The following is a 16,477-nucleotide window of genomic DNA, read 5'->3' as shown; positions in this document are numbered from 1 at the left end:
TCTGCTGCCCCCTGCTCTCCCCCCTGCATTCTCTGCTCTCTGCTGCCCCCTGCTCTCCCCCCTGCATTCTCTGCTCTCTGCTGCCCCCTGCTCTCCGCTGCCCCCCTGCTCTCCTCCCTACATTCTCTGCTGCCCCCTGCTCTCCTCCCTACATTCTCTGCTCTCTGCTGCCCCCTGCTCTCCTCCCTACATTCTCTGCTCTCTGCTGCCCCCTGCTCTCCCCCCTGCATTCTCTGCTGCCCCCCTGCTCTCCGCTCTCTGCTGCCCCCCTGCCCTCCTCCCTACATTCTCTGCTCTCTGCTGCCCCCTGCTCTCCCCCCTGCATTCTCTGCTCTCTGCTGCCCCCCTGCTCTCTCCCCTGCCCCCTGCCCCCCTGCTCTCCCCCCTACATTCTCTGCTCTCTGCTGCCCCCCACTCTCCTCCCTACATTCTCTGCTCTCTGCTGCCCCCTGCTCTCCTCCCTGCATTCTCTGCTCTCTGTTGCCCCCCTGCTCTCCTCCCTACATTCATTGATCTCTGCTGCTCTCCTCCTAACATTCTCTGCTATCCCCCTGCTCTCCTCCTAACATTCTCTGCTACCCCCCTGCTCTCCTCCCTACATTCTCTGCTATCCCCCTGCTCTCCTCCTAACATTCTCTGCTACCCCCCTGCTCTCCTCCTAGCATTCTCTGCTCCCCCCTGCTCTCCTCCTAGCATTCTCTGCTACCCCCTGCTCTCCTCCCTACACTCTCTGCTCCCCCCTGCTCTCCTCCCTACACTCTCTGCTCCCTCCTCCCTACACTCTCTGCTCCCTCCTCCCTACACTCTCTGCTCCCTCCTCCCTGCATTCTCTGCTCTCATCCTAGCATTCTCTGCTCCCTGCTGCCCCCCTGCTCTCCTCCCTACACTCTCTGCTCCCCCCTGCTCTCCTCCCTACACTCTCTGCTCCCTCCTCCCTACACTCTCTGCTCCCTCCTCCCTGCATTCTCTGCTCCCTGCTGCCCCCCTGCTCTCCTCCCTGCATTCTCTGCTCTCATCCTAGCATTCTCTGCTCTCTGCTCCCCCCTGCTCTCCTCCTAGCATTCTCTGCTCCCCCCTGCTCTCCTCCCTACACTCTCTGCTCCCTCCTCCCTGCATTCTCTGCTCCCTGCTGCCCCCCTGCTCTCCTCCCTACATTCTCTGCTCTCCTCCTAGCATTCTCTGCTCTCTGCTGCCCCCTGCTCTCCTCCCTGCATTCTCTGCTCCCTGCTGCCCCCCTGCTCTCCTCCCTACATTCTCTGCTCTCCTCCTAGCATTCTCTGCTCTCTGCTGCCCCCTGCTCTCCTCCTAGCATTCTCTGCTCCCCCCTGCTCTCCTCCTAGCATTCTCTGCTCCCCCCTGCTCTCCTCCTAGCATTCTCTGCTCCCCCCTGCTCTCCTCCTAGCATTCTCTGCTCCCCCCTGCTCTCCTCCTAGCATTCTCTGCTCCCCCCTGCTCTCCTCCTAGCATTCTCTGCTCCCCCCTGCTCTCCTCCCTACACTCTCTGCTCCCTCCTCCCTGCATTCTCTGCTCCCTGCTGCCCCCTGCTCTCCTCCCTGCATTCTCTGCTCTCTGCTGCCCTCCTGCTCTCCCCCCTGCATTCTCTGCTCTCTGCTGCCCTCCTGCTCTCCTCTCTGTGACACTCCTGGGCACGGTGACAGTTTGTGACACTCCAGGGCACGGTGACAGTGTGACGGGCGCACACGTGTCTTACCGGAAGTCCTCGCAAGGTGGCGCCAGATCCCGCTGCGCACCACGTGCTCTGGGAGCAGACTCAGCAGAGACCGGACCCGGAAATAGCACCCGGGAGAGCTGCTGCGTGGGGAGACGGTAACGTGTGTGTGTGTGTGTGTGTGTGTGTGTGTGTGTGTGTGTGTGTGTGTGTGTGTGTGTGTGTGTGTGTGTGTGTGACAGGGGGGCACAGTGGCACAGTGAGAGATAGCTGTGTGTGTGTGGCAGGAGCCATGGGGGCACAATGAGAGATAGCTGTGTGTGTGTGTGTGACAGGGGGCACAGTGAGAGATAGGTGTGTGTGTGTGTGTGTGTGTGTGTGTGTGTGTGTGTATGTGTGTGTGACAGGGGGGCACAGTGAGAGATAGCTGTGTGTGTGTGTGTGTGTGACGGGGGCACAGTGAGAGATAGCTGTGTGTGTGTGTGTGACAGGGGGCACAGTGAGAGGTAGCTGTGTGTGTGTGTGTGACAGGGGGCACAGTGAGAGGTAGCTGTGTGTGTGTGTGACAGGGGGGCACAGTGAGAGGTAGCTGTGTGTGTGTGACGGGGGCACAGTGAGAGATAGCTGTGTGTGTGTGACAGGGGGGCACAGTGAGAGATAGCTGTGTGTGTGTGACAGGGGGGCACAGTGAGAGGTAGCTGTGTGTGTGTGTGTGTGTGACAGGGGGGAACAGCTAGGTTTGTGTGTGAGACAGGGGGCACAGTGAGAGATAGCTGTGTGTGTGTGTGTGTGTGTGTGTGTGTGTGTGTGTGTGTGTGTGACAGGGGGCACAGTGCGAGATAGCTGTGTGTGTGTGTGTGTGTGTGAGACAGGGGGGCACAGTGAGAGATAGCTGTGTGTGTGTGTGACAGGGGGGCACAGTGAGAGATAGCTGTGTGTGAGTGTGAGTGACAGGGGGCACAGCTACGTGTGTGTGTGTGTGTGACAGGAGGGCACTGTGATGATAGCTGTGTGTGTGTGTGACAGGGGGCACAGCTAGGTGTGTGTGTGTGTGTGTGTGTGTGTGTGTGTGTGTGTGTGTGACAGGGGGCACAGCTAGGTGTGTGTGTGACAGGGGGGCACAGCTAGGTGTGTGTGTGACAGGGGGCACAGTGATGATAGCTGTGTGTGTCACAAATACGTGTGCTTTGCCGCTGAATTTCTGGATGTGTTGGTACTGTTACATATCACAGGCGTGATATGTATATGCTACATGTGCTGTAAATGGATATATGTAATAACTGATAAAGATTTGGCTGGCAAAGCAATGTGAACGTCTCAGAGAAAATGTTTCCCATGTCAGGAATTGTGAGGATCAAAAACTGGCAGAGGGAAGGTTAATGATTAACAGGGGCTGTCTGAGCGAGGCCTATACTGTGTGTGTGTGTGTGTGTGTGTGTGTGTGTTGTATGTATGTATGTATGTATTTATGTATGTGTGTATATATTCTCACAAATGAAAACCTAAGTAACTAAAGTAGCTGCATTGGACACGGAGTCACTCTGTGATACAATGTGTCTGGGTGATGCTCGGAGTCGCTGTGTGATACAATGTGTCTGGGTGATGCTCGGAGTCACTCTGTGATACAATGTGTCTGGGTGATGCTCGGAGTCGCTGTGTGATACAATGTGTCTGGGTGATGCTCGGAGTCACTGTGTGATACAATGTGTCTGGGTGATGCCCGGAGTCACTGTGTGATACAATGTGTCTGGGCGATGCTCGGAGTCACAGTGTGATACAATGTGTCTGGGTGATGCTCTGAGTCACTCTGTGATACAATGTGTCTGGGTGATGCTCGGAGTCACTGTGATACAATGTGTCTGGGTGATGCCCGGAGTCACTGTGTGATACAATGTGCCTGGGTGATGCCCGGAGTCACTCTGTGATACAATGTGTCTGGGCGATGCCCGGAGTCACTCTGTGATACAATGTGTCTGGGTGATGCTCGGAGTCACTGTGTGATACAATGTGTCTGGGTGATGCTCGGAGTCACTGTGTGATACAATGTGTCTGGGCGATGCTCGGAGTCACTGTGTGATACAATGTGTCTGGGTGATGCTCGGAGTCACCGTGTGATACAATGTGTCTGGGCGATTCTCGGAGTCACTGTGTGATACAATGTGTCTGGGTGATGCTCGGAGTCGCTGTGTGATACAATGTGTCTGGGTGATGCCCGGAGTCACAGTGTGATACAATGTGTCCGGACGATGCTCGGAGTCACTGTGTGATACAATGTGTCTGGGTGATGCTCGGAGTCACTGTGTGATACAATGTGTCTGGGTGATGCTCGGAGCCACTGTGTGATACAATGTGTCTGGGTGATGCTCGGAGTCACTGTGTGATACAATGTGTCTGGGTGATGCTCGGAGTCACTCTGTGATACAATGTGTCTTGATGATGCTCGGAGTCGCTGTGTAATACAATGTGTCCGGACGATGCTCGGAGTCACTGTGTGATACAATGTGTCTGGGCGATGCTCGGAGTCACTGTGTGATACAATGTGTCTGGATGATGCTCGGAGTCGCTGTGTGATACAATGTGTCCGGACGATGCTCGGAATCACTGTGTGATACAATGTGTCTGGGTGATGCCCGGAGTCACTCTGTGATACAATGTGTCTGGGTGATGCTCGGAGTCACTCTGTGATACAATGTGTCTGGGTGATTCTCAGAGTCACTGTGTGATACAATGTGTCTGGGCGATGCTCGGAGTCACTGTGTGATACAATGTGTCTGGGTGATGCCCGGAGTCACTGTGTGATACAATGTGTCTGGGCGATGCTCGGAGTCACAGTGTGATACAATGTGTCTGGGTGATGCTCTGAGTCACTCTGTGATACAATGTGTCTGGGCGATGCTCGGAGTCACTGTGTGATACAATGTGCCTGGGCGATGCTCGGAGTCACTGTGTGATACAATGTGTCTGGGCGATGCCCGGAGTCACTGTGTGATACAATGTGTCTGGGCGATGCTCGGAGTCACTGTGTGATACAATGTGTCTGGGCGATGCTCGGAGTCACTGTGTGATACAATGTGTCTGGGTGATGCTCGGAGTCACTGTGTGATACAATGTGTCTGGGTGATGCTCGGAGTCAGCATGTGATACAATGTGTCTGGGCGATGCTCGGAGTCACTGTGTGATACAATGTGTCTGGGCAATGCTCGGAGTCACTGTGTGATACAATGTGTCTGGGTGATGCTCGGAGTCACTCTGTGATACAATGTGTCTGGGCGATGCTCGGAGTCACTGTGTGATACAATGTGTCTGGGTGATGCTCGGAGTCACTGTGTGATACAATGTGTCTGGGCGATGCCCGGAGTCACTGTGTGATACAATGTGTCTGGGCGATGCTCGGAGTCACAGTTTGATACAATGTGTCTGGGTGATGCTCGGAGTCACTCTGTGATACAATGTGTCTGGGCGCTGCCCGGAGTCACGTGATACAATGTGTCTGGGTGATGCCCGGAGTCACGTGATACAATGTGTCTGGGTGATGCCCGGAGTCACTGTATGATACAATGTGTCTGGGCGATGCTCGGAGTCACTGTGTGATACAATGTGTCTGGGCGATGCTCGGAGTCACGTGATACAATGTGCCTGGGCGATGCCCGGAGTCACTGTGTGATACAATGTGCCTGGGCGATGCCCGGAGTCACTGTGTGATACAATGTGCCTGGGCGATGCTCGGAGTCACGTGATACAATGTGTCTGGGTGATGCTCGGAGTCACTGTGTGATACAATGTGTCTGGGTGATGCTCGGAGTCACGTGATACAATGTGCCTGGGTGATGCCCGGAGTCACTGTGTGATACAATGTGCCTGGGCGATGCTCGGAGTCACGTGATACAATGTGTCTGGGCGATGCTTGGAGTCACTGTGTGATACAATGTGTCTGGGTGATGCCCGGAGTCACTGTGTGATACAATGTGTCTGGGTAATGCTCGGAGTCACTGTGTGATACAATGTGTCTGGGCGATGCTCGGAGTCACTGTGTGATACAATGTGTCTGGGTGATGCTCGGAGTCACTGTGTGATACAATGTGTCTGGGTGATGCCCGGAGTCACTGTGTGATACAATGTGTCTGGGTGATGCTCGGAGTCACTGTGTGATACAATGTGTCTGGGTGATGCTCGGAGTCACGTGATACAATGTGCCTGGGTGATGCCCGGAGTCACTGTGTGATACAATGTGCCTGGGCGATGCTCGGAGTCACGTGATACAATGTGTCTGGGCGATGCTTGGAGTCACTGTGTGATACAATGTGTCTGGGTGATGCCCGGACTCACTGTGTGATACAATGTGTCTGGGTAATGCTCGGAGTCACTGTGTGATACAATGTGTCTGGGCGATGCTCGGAGTCACTGTGTGATACAATGTGTCTGGGTGATGCTCGGAGTCACTGTGTGATACAATGTGTCTGGGTGATGCCCGGAGTCACTGTGTGATACAATGTGTCTGGGTGATGCCCGGAGTCACTGTGTGATACAATGTGTCTGGGTGATGCCCGGAGTCACTGTGTGATACAATGTGTCTGGGTGATGCTCGGAGTCACTGTGTGATACAATGTGTCTGGGTGATGCTCTGAGTCACTGTGTGATACAATGTGTCTGGGCGATGCTCGGAGTCACTGTGTGATACAATGTGTCTGGGTGATGCTCGGAGTACTCTGTGATACAATGTGTCTGGGTGATGCTCGGAGTCACTGTGTGATACAATGTGTCTGGGTGATGCTCGGAGTCACTCTGTGATACAATGTGTCTGGGTGATGCTCGGAGTCACTGTGTGATACAATGTGTCTGGGTGATGCTCGGAGTCACTGTGTGATACAATGTGTCTAGGTGATGCTCGGAGTCACTGTGTGATACAATGTGTCCGGGTGATGCCCGGAGTCACTCTGTGATACAATGTGTCTGGGTGATGCCCGGAGTCACTGTGTGATACAATGTGTCTGGGTGATGCTCGGTGTCACTGTGTGATACAATGTGTCTGGGTAATGCTCGGAGTCACTGTGTGATACAATGTGTCTGGGTGATGCTCGCAGTCACTGTGTGATACAATGTGTCTGGGTGATGCTCGGAGTCACTGTGTGATACAATGTGCCTGGGCGATGCTCGGAGTCACTGTGTGATACAATGTGTCTGGGTGATGCTCGGAGTCACTGTGTGATACAATGTGTCTGGGTGATGCTCGGAGTCACTCTGTGATACAATGTGTCTGGGTGATGCTCGGAGTCACTGTGTGATACAATGTGTCTGGGCGATGCTCGGAGTCACTGTGTGATACAATGTGTCTGGGCGATGCTCGGAGTCACTGTGTGATACAATGTGTCTGGGTGATGCTCGGAGTCACTGTGTGATACAATGTGTCTGGGTGATGCCCGGAGTCACTGTGTGATACAATGTGTCTGGGTGATGCTCGGAGTCACTCTGGGATACAATGTGTCTGGGCGATGCTCGGAGTCACTGAGTGATACAATGTGTCTGGGCGATGCTCGGAGTCACTCTGTGATACAATGTGTCTGGGTGATGCTCGGAGTCACTGAGTGATACAATGTGTCTGGGTGATGCTCGGAGTAACTGTGTGATACAATGTGTCTGGGTGATGCTCGGAGCCACTGTGTGATACAATGTGTCTGGGTGATGCTCGGAGTCACTGTGTGATACAATGTGTCTGGGTGATGCTCTGAGTCACTGTGTGATACAATGTGTCTGGGTGATGCTCGGAGTCACTGTGTGATACAATGTGTCTGGGCGATGCTCTGAGTCACTGTGTGATACAATGTGTCTGGGCGATGCCCGGAGTCACTCTGTGATACAATGTGTCTGGGTGATGCTCGGAGTCACTGAGTGATACAATGTGTCTGGGTGATGCCCGGAGTCACTCTGTGATACAATGTGTCTGGGTGATGCTCGGAGTCACTCTGTGATACAATGTGTCTGGGTGATGCTCGGAGTCACTGTGTGATACAATGTGTCTGGGTGATGCTCGGAGTCACTGTGATGCAATGTGTCTGGGCGATGCTCTGAGTCACTGAGTGATACAATGTGTCTGGGTGATGCTCGGTGTCACTGTGATACAATGTGTCTGGGCGATGCTCGGAGTCACTGTGTGATACAATGTGTCTGGGTGATGCTCGGAGTCACTGTGTGATACAATGTGTCTGGGCGATGCTCGAAATCACTGTGTGATACAATGTGTCTGGGTGATGCTCGGAGTCACTGTGATACAATGTGTGTGGGTGATGCCCGGAGTCACTCTGTGATACAATGTGTCTGGGCGATGCTCGGAGTCACTGTGTGATACAATGTGTCTGGGTGATGCTCGATGTCACTGTGTGATACAATGTGTCTGGGTGATGCCCGGAGTCACTGTGTGATACAATGTGTCTGGGTGATGCTCGGAGTCACTCTGTGATACAATGTGTCTGGGTGATGCTCGGAGTCACTCTGTGATACAATGTGTCTGGGTGATGCCCGGAGTCACTCTGTGATACAATGTGTCTGGGTGATGCCCGGAGTCACTCTGTGATACAATGTGTCTGGGCGATGCTCGGAGTCACTGTGTGATACAATGTGTCTGAGTGATGCCCGGAGTCACTGTGTGATACAATGTGTCTGGGCGATGCCCGGAGTCGCTGTGTGATACAATGTGTCTGGGTGATGCTCGGAGTCACTCTGTGATACAATGTGTCTGGGCGATGCTCGGAGTCACTCTGTGATACAATGTGTCTGGGCGATGCTCTGAGTCGCTGTGTGATACAATGTGTCTGGGTGATGCTCTGAGTCACTGTGATACAATGTGTCTGGGTGATGCCCGGAGTCACTGTGTGATACAATGTGCCTGGGTGATGCTCGGAGTCACTGTGTGATACAATGTGTCTGGGTGATGCTCTGAGTCACTCTGTGATACAATGTGTCTGGGCGATGGCCGGAGTCACTCTGTGATACAATGTGCCTGGGTGATGCCCGGAGTCACTGTGTGATACAATGTGTCTGGGTGATGCCCGGAGTCACGTGATACAATGTGTCTGGGTGATGCCCGGAGTCACTGTGTGATACAATGTGTCTGGGTGATGCCCGGAGTCACTCTGTGATACAATATGTCTGGGTGATGCTCGGAGTCGCTGTGTGATACAATGTGTCTGGGTGATGCTCGGAGTCACGTGATACAATGTGTCTGGGTGATGCCCGGAGTCACTGTGTGATACAATGTGTCTGGGTGATGCCCGGAGTCACTCTGTGATACAATGTGTCTGGGCGATGCTCGGAGTCACTGTGTGATACAATGTGTCTGGGTGATGCCCGGAGTCACTCTGTGATACAATGTGTCTGGGTGATGCTCGGAGTCACTGTGTGATACAATGTGTCTGGGCGATGTTCGGAGTCACTGTGTGATACAATGTGTCTGGGCGATGCTCGGAGTCACTGTGTGATACAATGTGTCTGGGTGATGCCCGGAGTCACTGTGTGATACAATGTGTCTGGGTGATGCCCGGAGTCACTGTGTGATACAATGTGTCTGGGTGATGCCCGGAGTCCGGCCTCCCACTTGCTGCTATTGGCTGTTTGCAGAAATGGAGGACACCAGTGCAGCTGCTGTATTGTGCATGTGATTGGCTGGTGCCTCTGCCAGTCAGAGTTCTGGCCATGCCTTCACTGCAGCAAGTGTCCCAGTGTCCCACACACACAGCTGCTGGGGAGAGCGAGCCTCGGTGTGTGACACGGACTCTCTGACTCCTCCTCTCGGCATTTCACAGCAGCCGGAGACTCTTTGGGGCAGAGGGGGTGGGGGAGGCATGTACTGAGCCTGACAGCAGCCCGAGGGGCACTATTGTTATAGCCACTGGCCTCTGACGTGGGAGACTAGTCCACTACCTGATCCATGTGACCTTGGGATACAGCGGCATCAGGTACTAACTGATTAGCCTGTAAGCGCTGTAAGGCAGAGAGGTGTGTGTACTGTATATGTATGTGTGTGTTTATCTATCAGCACACACCCGTATGTGTGTTTGTTTATAGAGAAAGCGAGAGAGACACGTATACATCACACATACGTATATATATTTGTGTGTGCATATATATGTATATGTATATATATGTATACACACACACACACATACCTTTGCAATACTGTGTGTGTACTTAAAACCTAACACGTGATGTGATTTGTCAGTATTTTAGCCTGTAGGATCAAGGCAGCGCTAGTTTTAGGGTTGCATATTGCGGAGCCCTTGCCCATTATACGGGATTAGAGTGGGTGCTTGCAAGATAAGTGGGTGCTGTCCGTACGTGTTTAGTGAGATGGGGGGGGGGGGGGTTGTTTGCGGTCTGCTGACTTTCTTCACACTTTTGCTGCTCCTCGGTGCCTTGCAGGCTTCCTCCAGCAGCAGGAGGGTTAAGGAAGTGAGTTTACGTCCAGGACATGTGGAGAGCAAGCGTGTAGGGGACTTCCATGGGGGAGGGAGGGGGCCCGTGTGTCTGTCTGACCTCCTGCCCCTCTTCCCTCAGTGATGCAACATGCCCATTGTGGAGAAGCTGAAGGACGCCCTGAAGCCGGGCCGGAAGGACTCCTCCGAGGACGGGGAGCTGGGGAAGCTGCTGGCTTCCTCGGCCAAGAAGATCCTCCTGCAGAAGATCGAGTTTCAGCCGGCCACCAAGTGTTTCTACTACCAGCTGGAGACCCTGAAAAGCAAATATGTGCTGCTGAACCCCAGATCCCCCTCCGGCGCCCCGCACAGGATCCTGGAGGGGACCCAGATCAGGAGGCAGAGTATGTTGGGGGGGTGCTGGATACTCCTCCATCCTAACATTCGTGGGTGATCACACCAGATGTAGGGAGACATTGTATGTGTTGCGACGCCAAATTGAATGTGCCCGACGGGCCCAGGTTTCTAAACGGTGCTGAGACACGAGCTACTTTGCAGCCCGTTCACCTAAAACAATTTGAATAGGCTATAAGGGGCCTTACGCCTTTCCACCATTTAGTGAATCTGGGCCTGAGAGCCCCTGCAGACACCAGGACACATCTTCTGCCGCCGTTCCCCCTGGCCGGTCCTCTCGCTCTCACGCACGCTTTGTCCATCCAGTTGTTGGAAAGTAATTGGACGGCTAGTGTAGGTCATGGGGTGGCCCAACTCCAGTCGCCAGGGGGCACCAACAGGTCAGGTCTTAAGTATATCCTTTATTTGAGCCACCTGTGCTGAAGCAGGGCTAGCCCTAATAGCTGGACTATTGGTGGCCCTTGAGGGCTGGAGTCGCCCCACCCCCTTGTTTAGATAATAAAAAGATGGCGGAGGGGGAAATGATGGGAAAGAAGCCGGAGCCTCGCCTGGAGCCCGTGTGATTGACATGTGCAGCTTGTTTCTCTTCTGCAAAGAGGCCCCAGCCACCGTGTCCACCACAATAGCCGTGTCTTATTCCTCAAATCGCGTCCCCTGTGCTTCAGGTTGGGACCTTACCCCCGGTGGCTCCGATGGCTTCCTGTCCCCTCAGAAGGTTCTGTTCCAGGCAGACAAGCTGTCCATGAAGTGGGAGCGTGTTTGCAGGGTGGGAGCCGGGCTCCAGAATCTGGGCAACACCTGCTTCCTGAACTCCACGGTGCAGTGTCTGACCTACACCCCTCCGCTGGCTAACTACCTGCTGTCCAAGGAGCACAGCCGCAACTGTAAGTGTCCGCAAGAGCCGGGGGTGCCCAGGTCACATTGTGCTGCGGTGCGCTGCTTTGCATGGTGTGTTAGTTTGCAGTGAAAAGGTCTGTGTGTAGTGTTACAGGAGTGGAACGCGTGGGGAGTGGAACGCGTGGGGAGTGGAACGCGTGGGGAGTGGAACGCGTGGGGAGTGGAACGCGTGGGGAGTGGAACGATCCAGGACGTGAATGCGTCTCCCCCACTCCCATCCTGTAACTGCCACTTTCCTCCCCTTTGCAGGTCAGCAGGGGGGGTTCTGCATGCTCTGTATTATGCAGAACCACCTTATCCAAGCATTCGCGAACAGCGGGAACGCCATCAAACCCGTCTCGTTCATCCGAGAGCTGAAGAGTAAGGACCCCACGAGAGGGGGGTTGTTGGGGAGGGAGAGAGGGGAATTATGGGAGGGGGCTGCTGGGGAGGGAGAGAGGGGAATTATGGCAGGGGGGCTGCTGGGGAGGTAGAGGGGTATTAGGAGAGGGGCTGCTGGGGAGGTAGAGGGGAATTAGGCGAGGGGGGCTGCTGGGGAGGGAGAGGGGAATTAGGAGAGGGGGGATGCTGGGGAGGTAGAGGGGAATTAGGCAAGGGGGATGCTGGGGAGGTAGATGGGAATTAGTCGTGGGGGGCTGCTGGGGAGGTAGAGGGGAATTAGGCGAGGGGGGCTGCTGGGGAGGTAGAGGGAGCGAGGGGGCTGCTGGGGAGGGAGAGGGGAATTAGGAGAGGGGGGCTGCTGGGGAGGGAGAGGGGAATTAGGAGAGGGGGGCTGCTGGGGAGGAGGAATTAGGAGAGGGGGGCTGCTGGGGAGAGGAATTAGGAGAGGGGGGCTGCTGGGGAGGGGAATTAGGAGAGTGGGTCTGCTGGGGAGGTAGAGGGGAATTAGGCGGTGGGGGCTGCTGGGGAGGGAGAGGGGAATTAGTAGTGGGGGGCTGCTGGGGAGGTAGATGGGAATTAGGCGGGGGGGGGGCTGCTGGGGAGGGAGAGGGGAATTAGGAGAGGGGGGCTGCTGGGGAGGACAGGGGAATTAGGCGAGGGGGGCTGTAGAGGAGGGAGGGAGTTGCTTTCTCCTGGTCACAGTAGGGTGCCGGCGGGTTAGCCGGGTGTCACTGAGTTGTGCTGATATCACCGGGATGCTGCACGTTCTGTATACATTACTGTCACTGGGAGACGCTGTATCATGCTGAGGAGGATTCTCTATCTTCCCACTCTTGCTAACACCCACCCACCTCTCTAACCACCACCCACCCACCTCTCTAACCACCACCCACCCACCTCTCTAACCACCACCCACCCCCCTCACCTAACTAACCACCACCCCGCTCCACTCACTGTTCCACCCTCACCCCCTCCCCACCCTCACCCCCTCCCCACCCTCACCCCCTCCCCACCCCCACCCTCACCCCATCCCCACCCTCACCCCCTGCCTACACTCACCCCCTGCCTACACTCACCCCCTGCCTACACTCACCCCCTCCCCACCCTCACCCCCTCCCCACCCTCACCCCCTGCCTACACTCACCCCCTGCCTACACTCACGCCCTCCCTACACTCACGCCCTCCCTACACTCACCCCCTCCCTACACTCACCCCCTCCCTACACTCACCCCCTCCCTACACTCACCCCCTCCCCACACTCACCCCCTCCCCACACTCACTAACCCTTATTATATTCCCTACGCTCACACATATTTTTAACTCCTCCCTCTGCTCTGGAACCTTTCCCTCCTTTTTCAAACATATAACAATTATACCATTACTCAAAAACAGCAAGCTTGACCCTACCTGTCTTTCTAACTATCGACCTGTCTCCCTCCTGCCCTTTACCTCTAAACTCCTTGAACATCTTGTATTCTCTCGCTTGCTCCACTTTCTCAACACCTATTCTCTCCTAGTCCCTCTACAATCTGGCTTCTGCACTGCTCACTCCACTGAAACAGCCCTCACTAAAATAACTGATGACCTCCATGCTGCCAAAGACAGAGGTCATTACACTCTGCTCATATTACTCGACCTCTCTGCAGCATTTGACACCGTGGACCACCCTCTTCCCCTTCACCTTCTCCATACTCTTGGTGTTCGTAACAAAGCTCTATCCTGGATCTCATCTTACCTCTCCCAGCGTACTCTGTGTCTCTTTTGCGAACACCACCTCCTTTGTCGATCTCTCTCTGGGGGTACCCCAGGGCTCTGTACTGGGACCTCTTCTCTTTTCTCTTTAGACACTCTTTCTAGGTGACCTAATCACATCTCTTGGGTTTAAATATCACCTCTATGCTGACTACACACACATTTACCTTTCTACCCCTGACCTTACACCTGCTGTACAGACTAAATTTTCTGAATGTCTCTCTGCGATATCATCCTGGATGGCCCTCCGCCGACTTAAACTTAACATGTCAAAAACAGAGCTCCTCATACTTCCTCCCAAACCTGGCCCTACTACCTCCTTCCATATTACTGTTGGAAGTACCATCATTCACCGGTAGCCCAAGCACGCTGCCTAGGGGTCACACTTGACTTCTCTCTCACATTCGCCCCTCACATTCAAAAGGTAGCTAAAACCTGTTGCTTTTTTTCTCCACAATATTACAAAGATACGCCCTTTCCTCTGTTGCTCAACTGCTAAAACTCTGACTCAGGCCCTCATTCTCTCCCGTCTCTACTACTGTAACCTCCTGCTGTCCGTCCTTCCTGCCTCTCACCTGTCTCCCCTACAATCTATCCTTAACGCTGCTGCCAGAATCACTCTACTCTATTTTTTCCTAAATCTGTCTCCGCGTCTCCCCTGCTGAAATCCCTCTCCTGGCTTCCTATCAAATCCCGCATCTCACACTCAATTCTTCTCCTCACTTTTAAAGCTTTACACTCTTCTGCCCCTCCTTACATCTCAGCCCTAATTTCTCGCTATGCACCATCCCGACTCTTGCGTTCTGCTCAAGGATGTCTTCTCTCTACCCCTTTGTATGTAAAGCCCTCTCCTGCCTTAAACCTTTCTCACTGACTGCCCCACACCTCTGGAATGCCCTTCCCCTCAGTACCCGACTAGCACCCTCTCTATCCACCTTTAAGACCCACCTTAAGACACACTTGCTTAACGAAGCATATGAATAGCACTGTGGCTAATACTATACACATGATACATAATGCTTGGCCCCCTGTAGACGCACTTACCTAAACGCCCTCCTACTGTCTCTGTACGTTCTCCTACCTAACAATTAGATTGTAAGCTCTTCGGAGCAGGGACTCCTTTTCCTAATGTTACTTTTACGACTGAAACACTTATTCCCATTATGTGTTATTTGTATTATTTGTTATTTATATGATTGTCACGTGCATAACTGCTGTGAAGCACTACACACACACACACACACACACACACACACACACACACACACACACACACACACACACACACACACACACACCTACACACTTACACACTTACACACTTACACACTTACATACATACATACATACATACACACATACACACACATACATACATACTAACCCCCCCACTCACTAAATCTTATTACAGAGATCGCTCGTCACTTCCGCTTCGGAAGTCAGGAGGACGCACACGAGTTTCTGCGCTACACCATTGACGCCATGCAGAAGGCCTGTCTGAACGGATACACCAAGTAAGTGACCGACTGACCTCCCATGTACTGCCCACTCTGCCCTCACAACCCCGGGTGCTGCCCGCTTTCTGTCCTCACCCCCGGTGCTGCCTGCTCTCTGCCCTCGCACCCCAGGTTACTGCCCGCTCTCTGCCCTCACACCCCCATGGTGCTGCCCCGCTTTCTGCCCTCACACCCCCGGTGCTGCCCGCTCTCTGCCCCCACCTGCGGGTACTGCTCGCCCCCTGGGTGCTGCCCGCTCTCTTCCCTCCCCCCGGGTGCTGCCCCCTCTGTGCCCTCACACCCCCCCGGGTATTGGCGTCCTCTTCCTTCACACCTCTTGGTACTGACCACTCTCTGCCCTCACACCCCTGGTTGCTGCTCTCTCTTCCCTCACACCCCCGGTTACTGCCCACTCTGCCCTCACAACCCCGGGTACTGCCCACTCTGCCCTCACACCCCCGGGTACTGCCCACTCTGCCCTCACACCCCCGGGTACTGCCCACTCTGCCCTCACACCCCAGGGTACTGCCCACTCTGCCCTCACACCCCCGGGTACTGCCCACTCTGCCCTCACACCCCCGGGTACTGCCCACTCTGCCCTCACACCCCCGGGTACTGCCCACTCTGCCCTCACAACCCCCGGGTACTGCCCACTCTGCCCTCACAACCCCGGGTACTGCCCACTCTGCCCTCACAACCCCGGGTACCGCCCGCTCTCTGTCCTAACTCAGAAGGTGAATCTGGCGCGCTCCCTACTTTATATGGCGTATAAAAATATAACGCCTGTGGGCTAGTGTAAAACCAAAAAAAAAAGAGTGTATACTAGCCCTTGTTGTGTTTCTGTGGCTGGACCAAGGAGAAGATGAAGCCAGAGATCTTCTTATAGCGGCAATAGAAGTGGTGTAGCGGTCAGCGCAAGGTGTTGAACTCAAAAAATAAAAGATGGTGAAATACACAAAATGAATGCATGTATTGGATAGACATAGTTGGTCTTAAGGTCAGAGGGGGGGGGGAAGGGGAGAGGAGGGGAGAGGGGGGAGGGGGAGGGAGGGTAATGGAAGAGAAAGGGTGGAGAACAGATAATGGTGTTTATAGTGATACTAAAATGATGGAAACAATAAACATATGTTTCAATGACTCACACGGCCTTGTGTGAGACTCTTCCCTCAGAGGAGAAAGGAAGTAGTGGGATATTGCATATATCCTCTAATAATGAGGAATAATCAAGAAGAGAAACTCACACGGCCTTGTGTGAGACCCTTCTCTCAGTGAATGGGGTTAATCTGATAGGAATCAGTCTCGTCTTCCTCTCAATAACTCCCAATGGAGGCAATGCGGGAATGGCTCCTCTCCCAGGTGCCCGTATACCAAGAAACGGGCAAAGCCTGGATTAGTAGCGATAAAGGTTTATTACAGCAAATAAAATGTGTAAAAACGATGTAGCACTCACACAAAATGAACAA

General features: G+C 53.9%; 1 protein-coding gene across 3 annotated transcripts in view; it reads left to right on the top strand.

Annotated features, from left to right (window-relative positions):
* The first annotated feature begins 1,242 nt into the window (after nt 1-1,242).
* Nucleotides 1,243-16,477, top strand: part of LOC142472832 (ubiquitin carboxyl-terminal hydrolase 36-like) — a 37,508-nt gene continuing 22,273 nt past the window's right edge. The window contains exons 1-5 of one of the 3 annotated variants that reach the window (XM_075580021.1): nt 1,243-1,827; nt 10,217-10,478; nt 11,154-11,372; nt 11,635-11,745; nt 14,930-15,032. In XM_075580021.1, the coding sequence (XP_075436136.1) occupies nt 10,226-10,478; nt 11,154-11,372; nt 11,635-11,745; nt 14,930-15,032 (686 nt within the window). In that variant the 5' untranslated portion in view covers nt 1,243-1,827; nt 10,217-10,225. Of the gene's footprint in view, nt 1,828-9,317; nt 9,619-10,216; nt 10,479-11,153; nt 11,373-11,634; nt 11,746-14,929; nt 15,033-16,477 lie in introns of those variants that run through there. The other 2 variants (XM_075580019.1, XM_075580020.1) reach the window with 2 other exon arrangements.

The sequence above is a fragment of the Ascaphus truei genome, chromosome 22, assembly GCF_040206685.1.
Source record: "Ascaphus truei isolate aAscTru1 chromosome 22, aAscTru1.hap1, whole genome shotgun sequence".
In the NCBI taxonomy this organism is placed as follows: domain Eukaryota; kingdom Metazoa; phylum Chordata; class Amphibia; order Anura; family Ascaphidae; genus Ascaphus; species Ascaphus truei.
The sequence above is the reverse complement of the archived record's forward strand: the minus strand, read 5'-3'. Positions and strand labels throughout refer to the sequence as shown.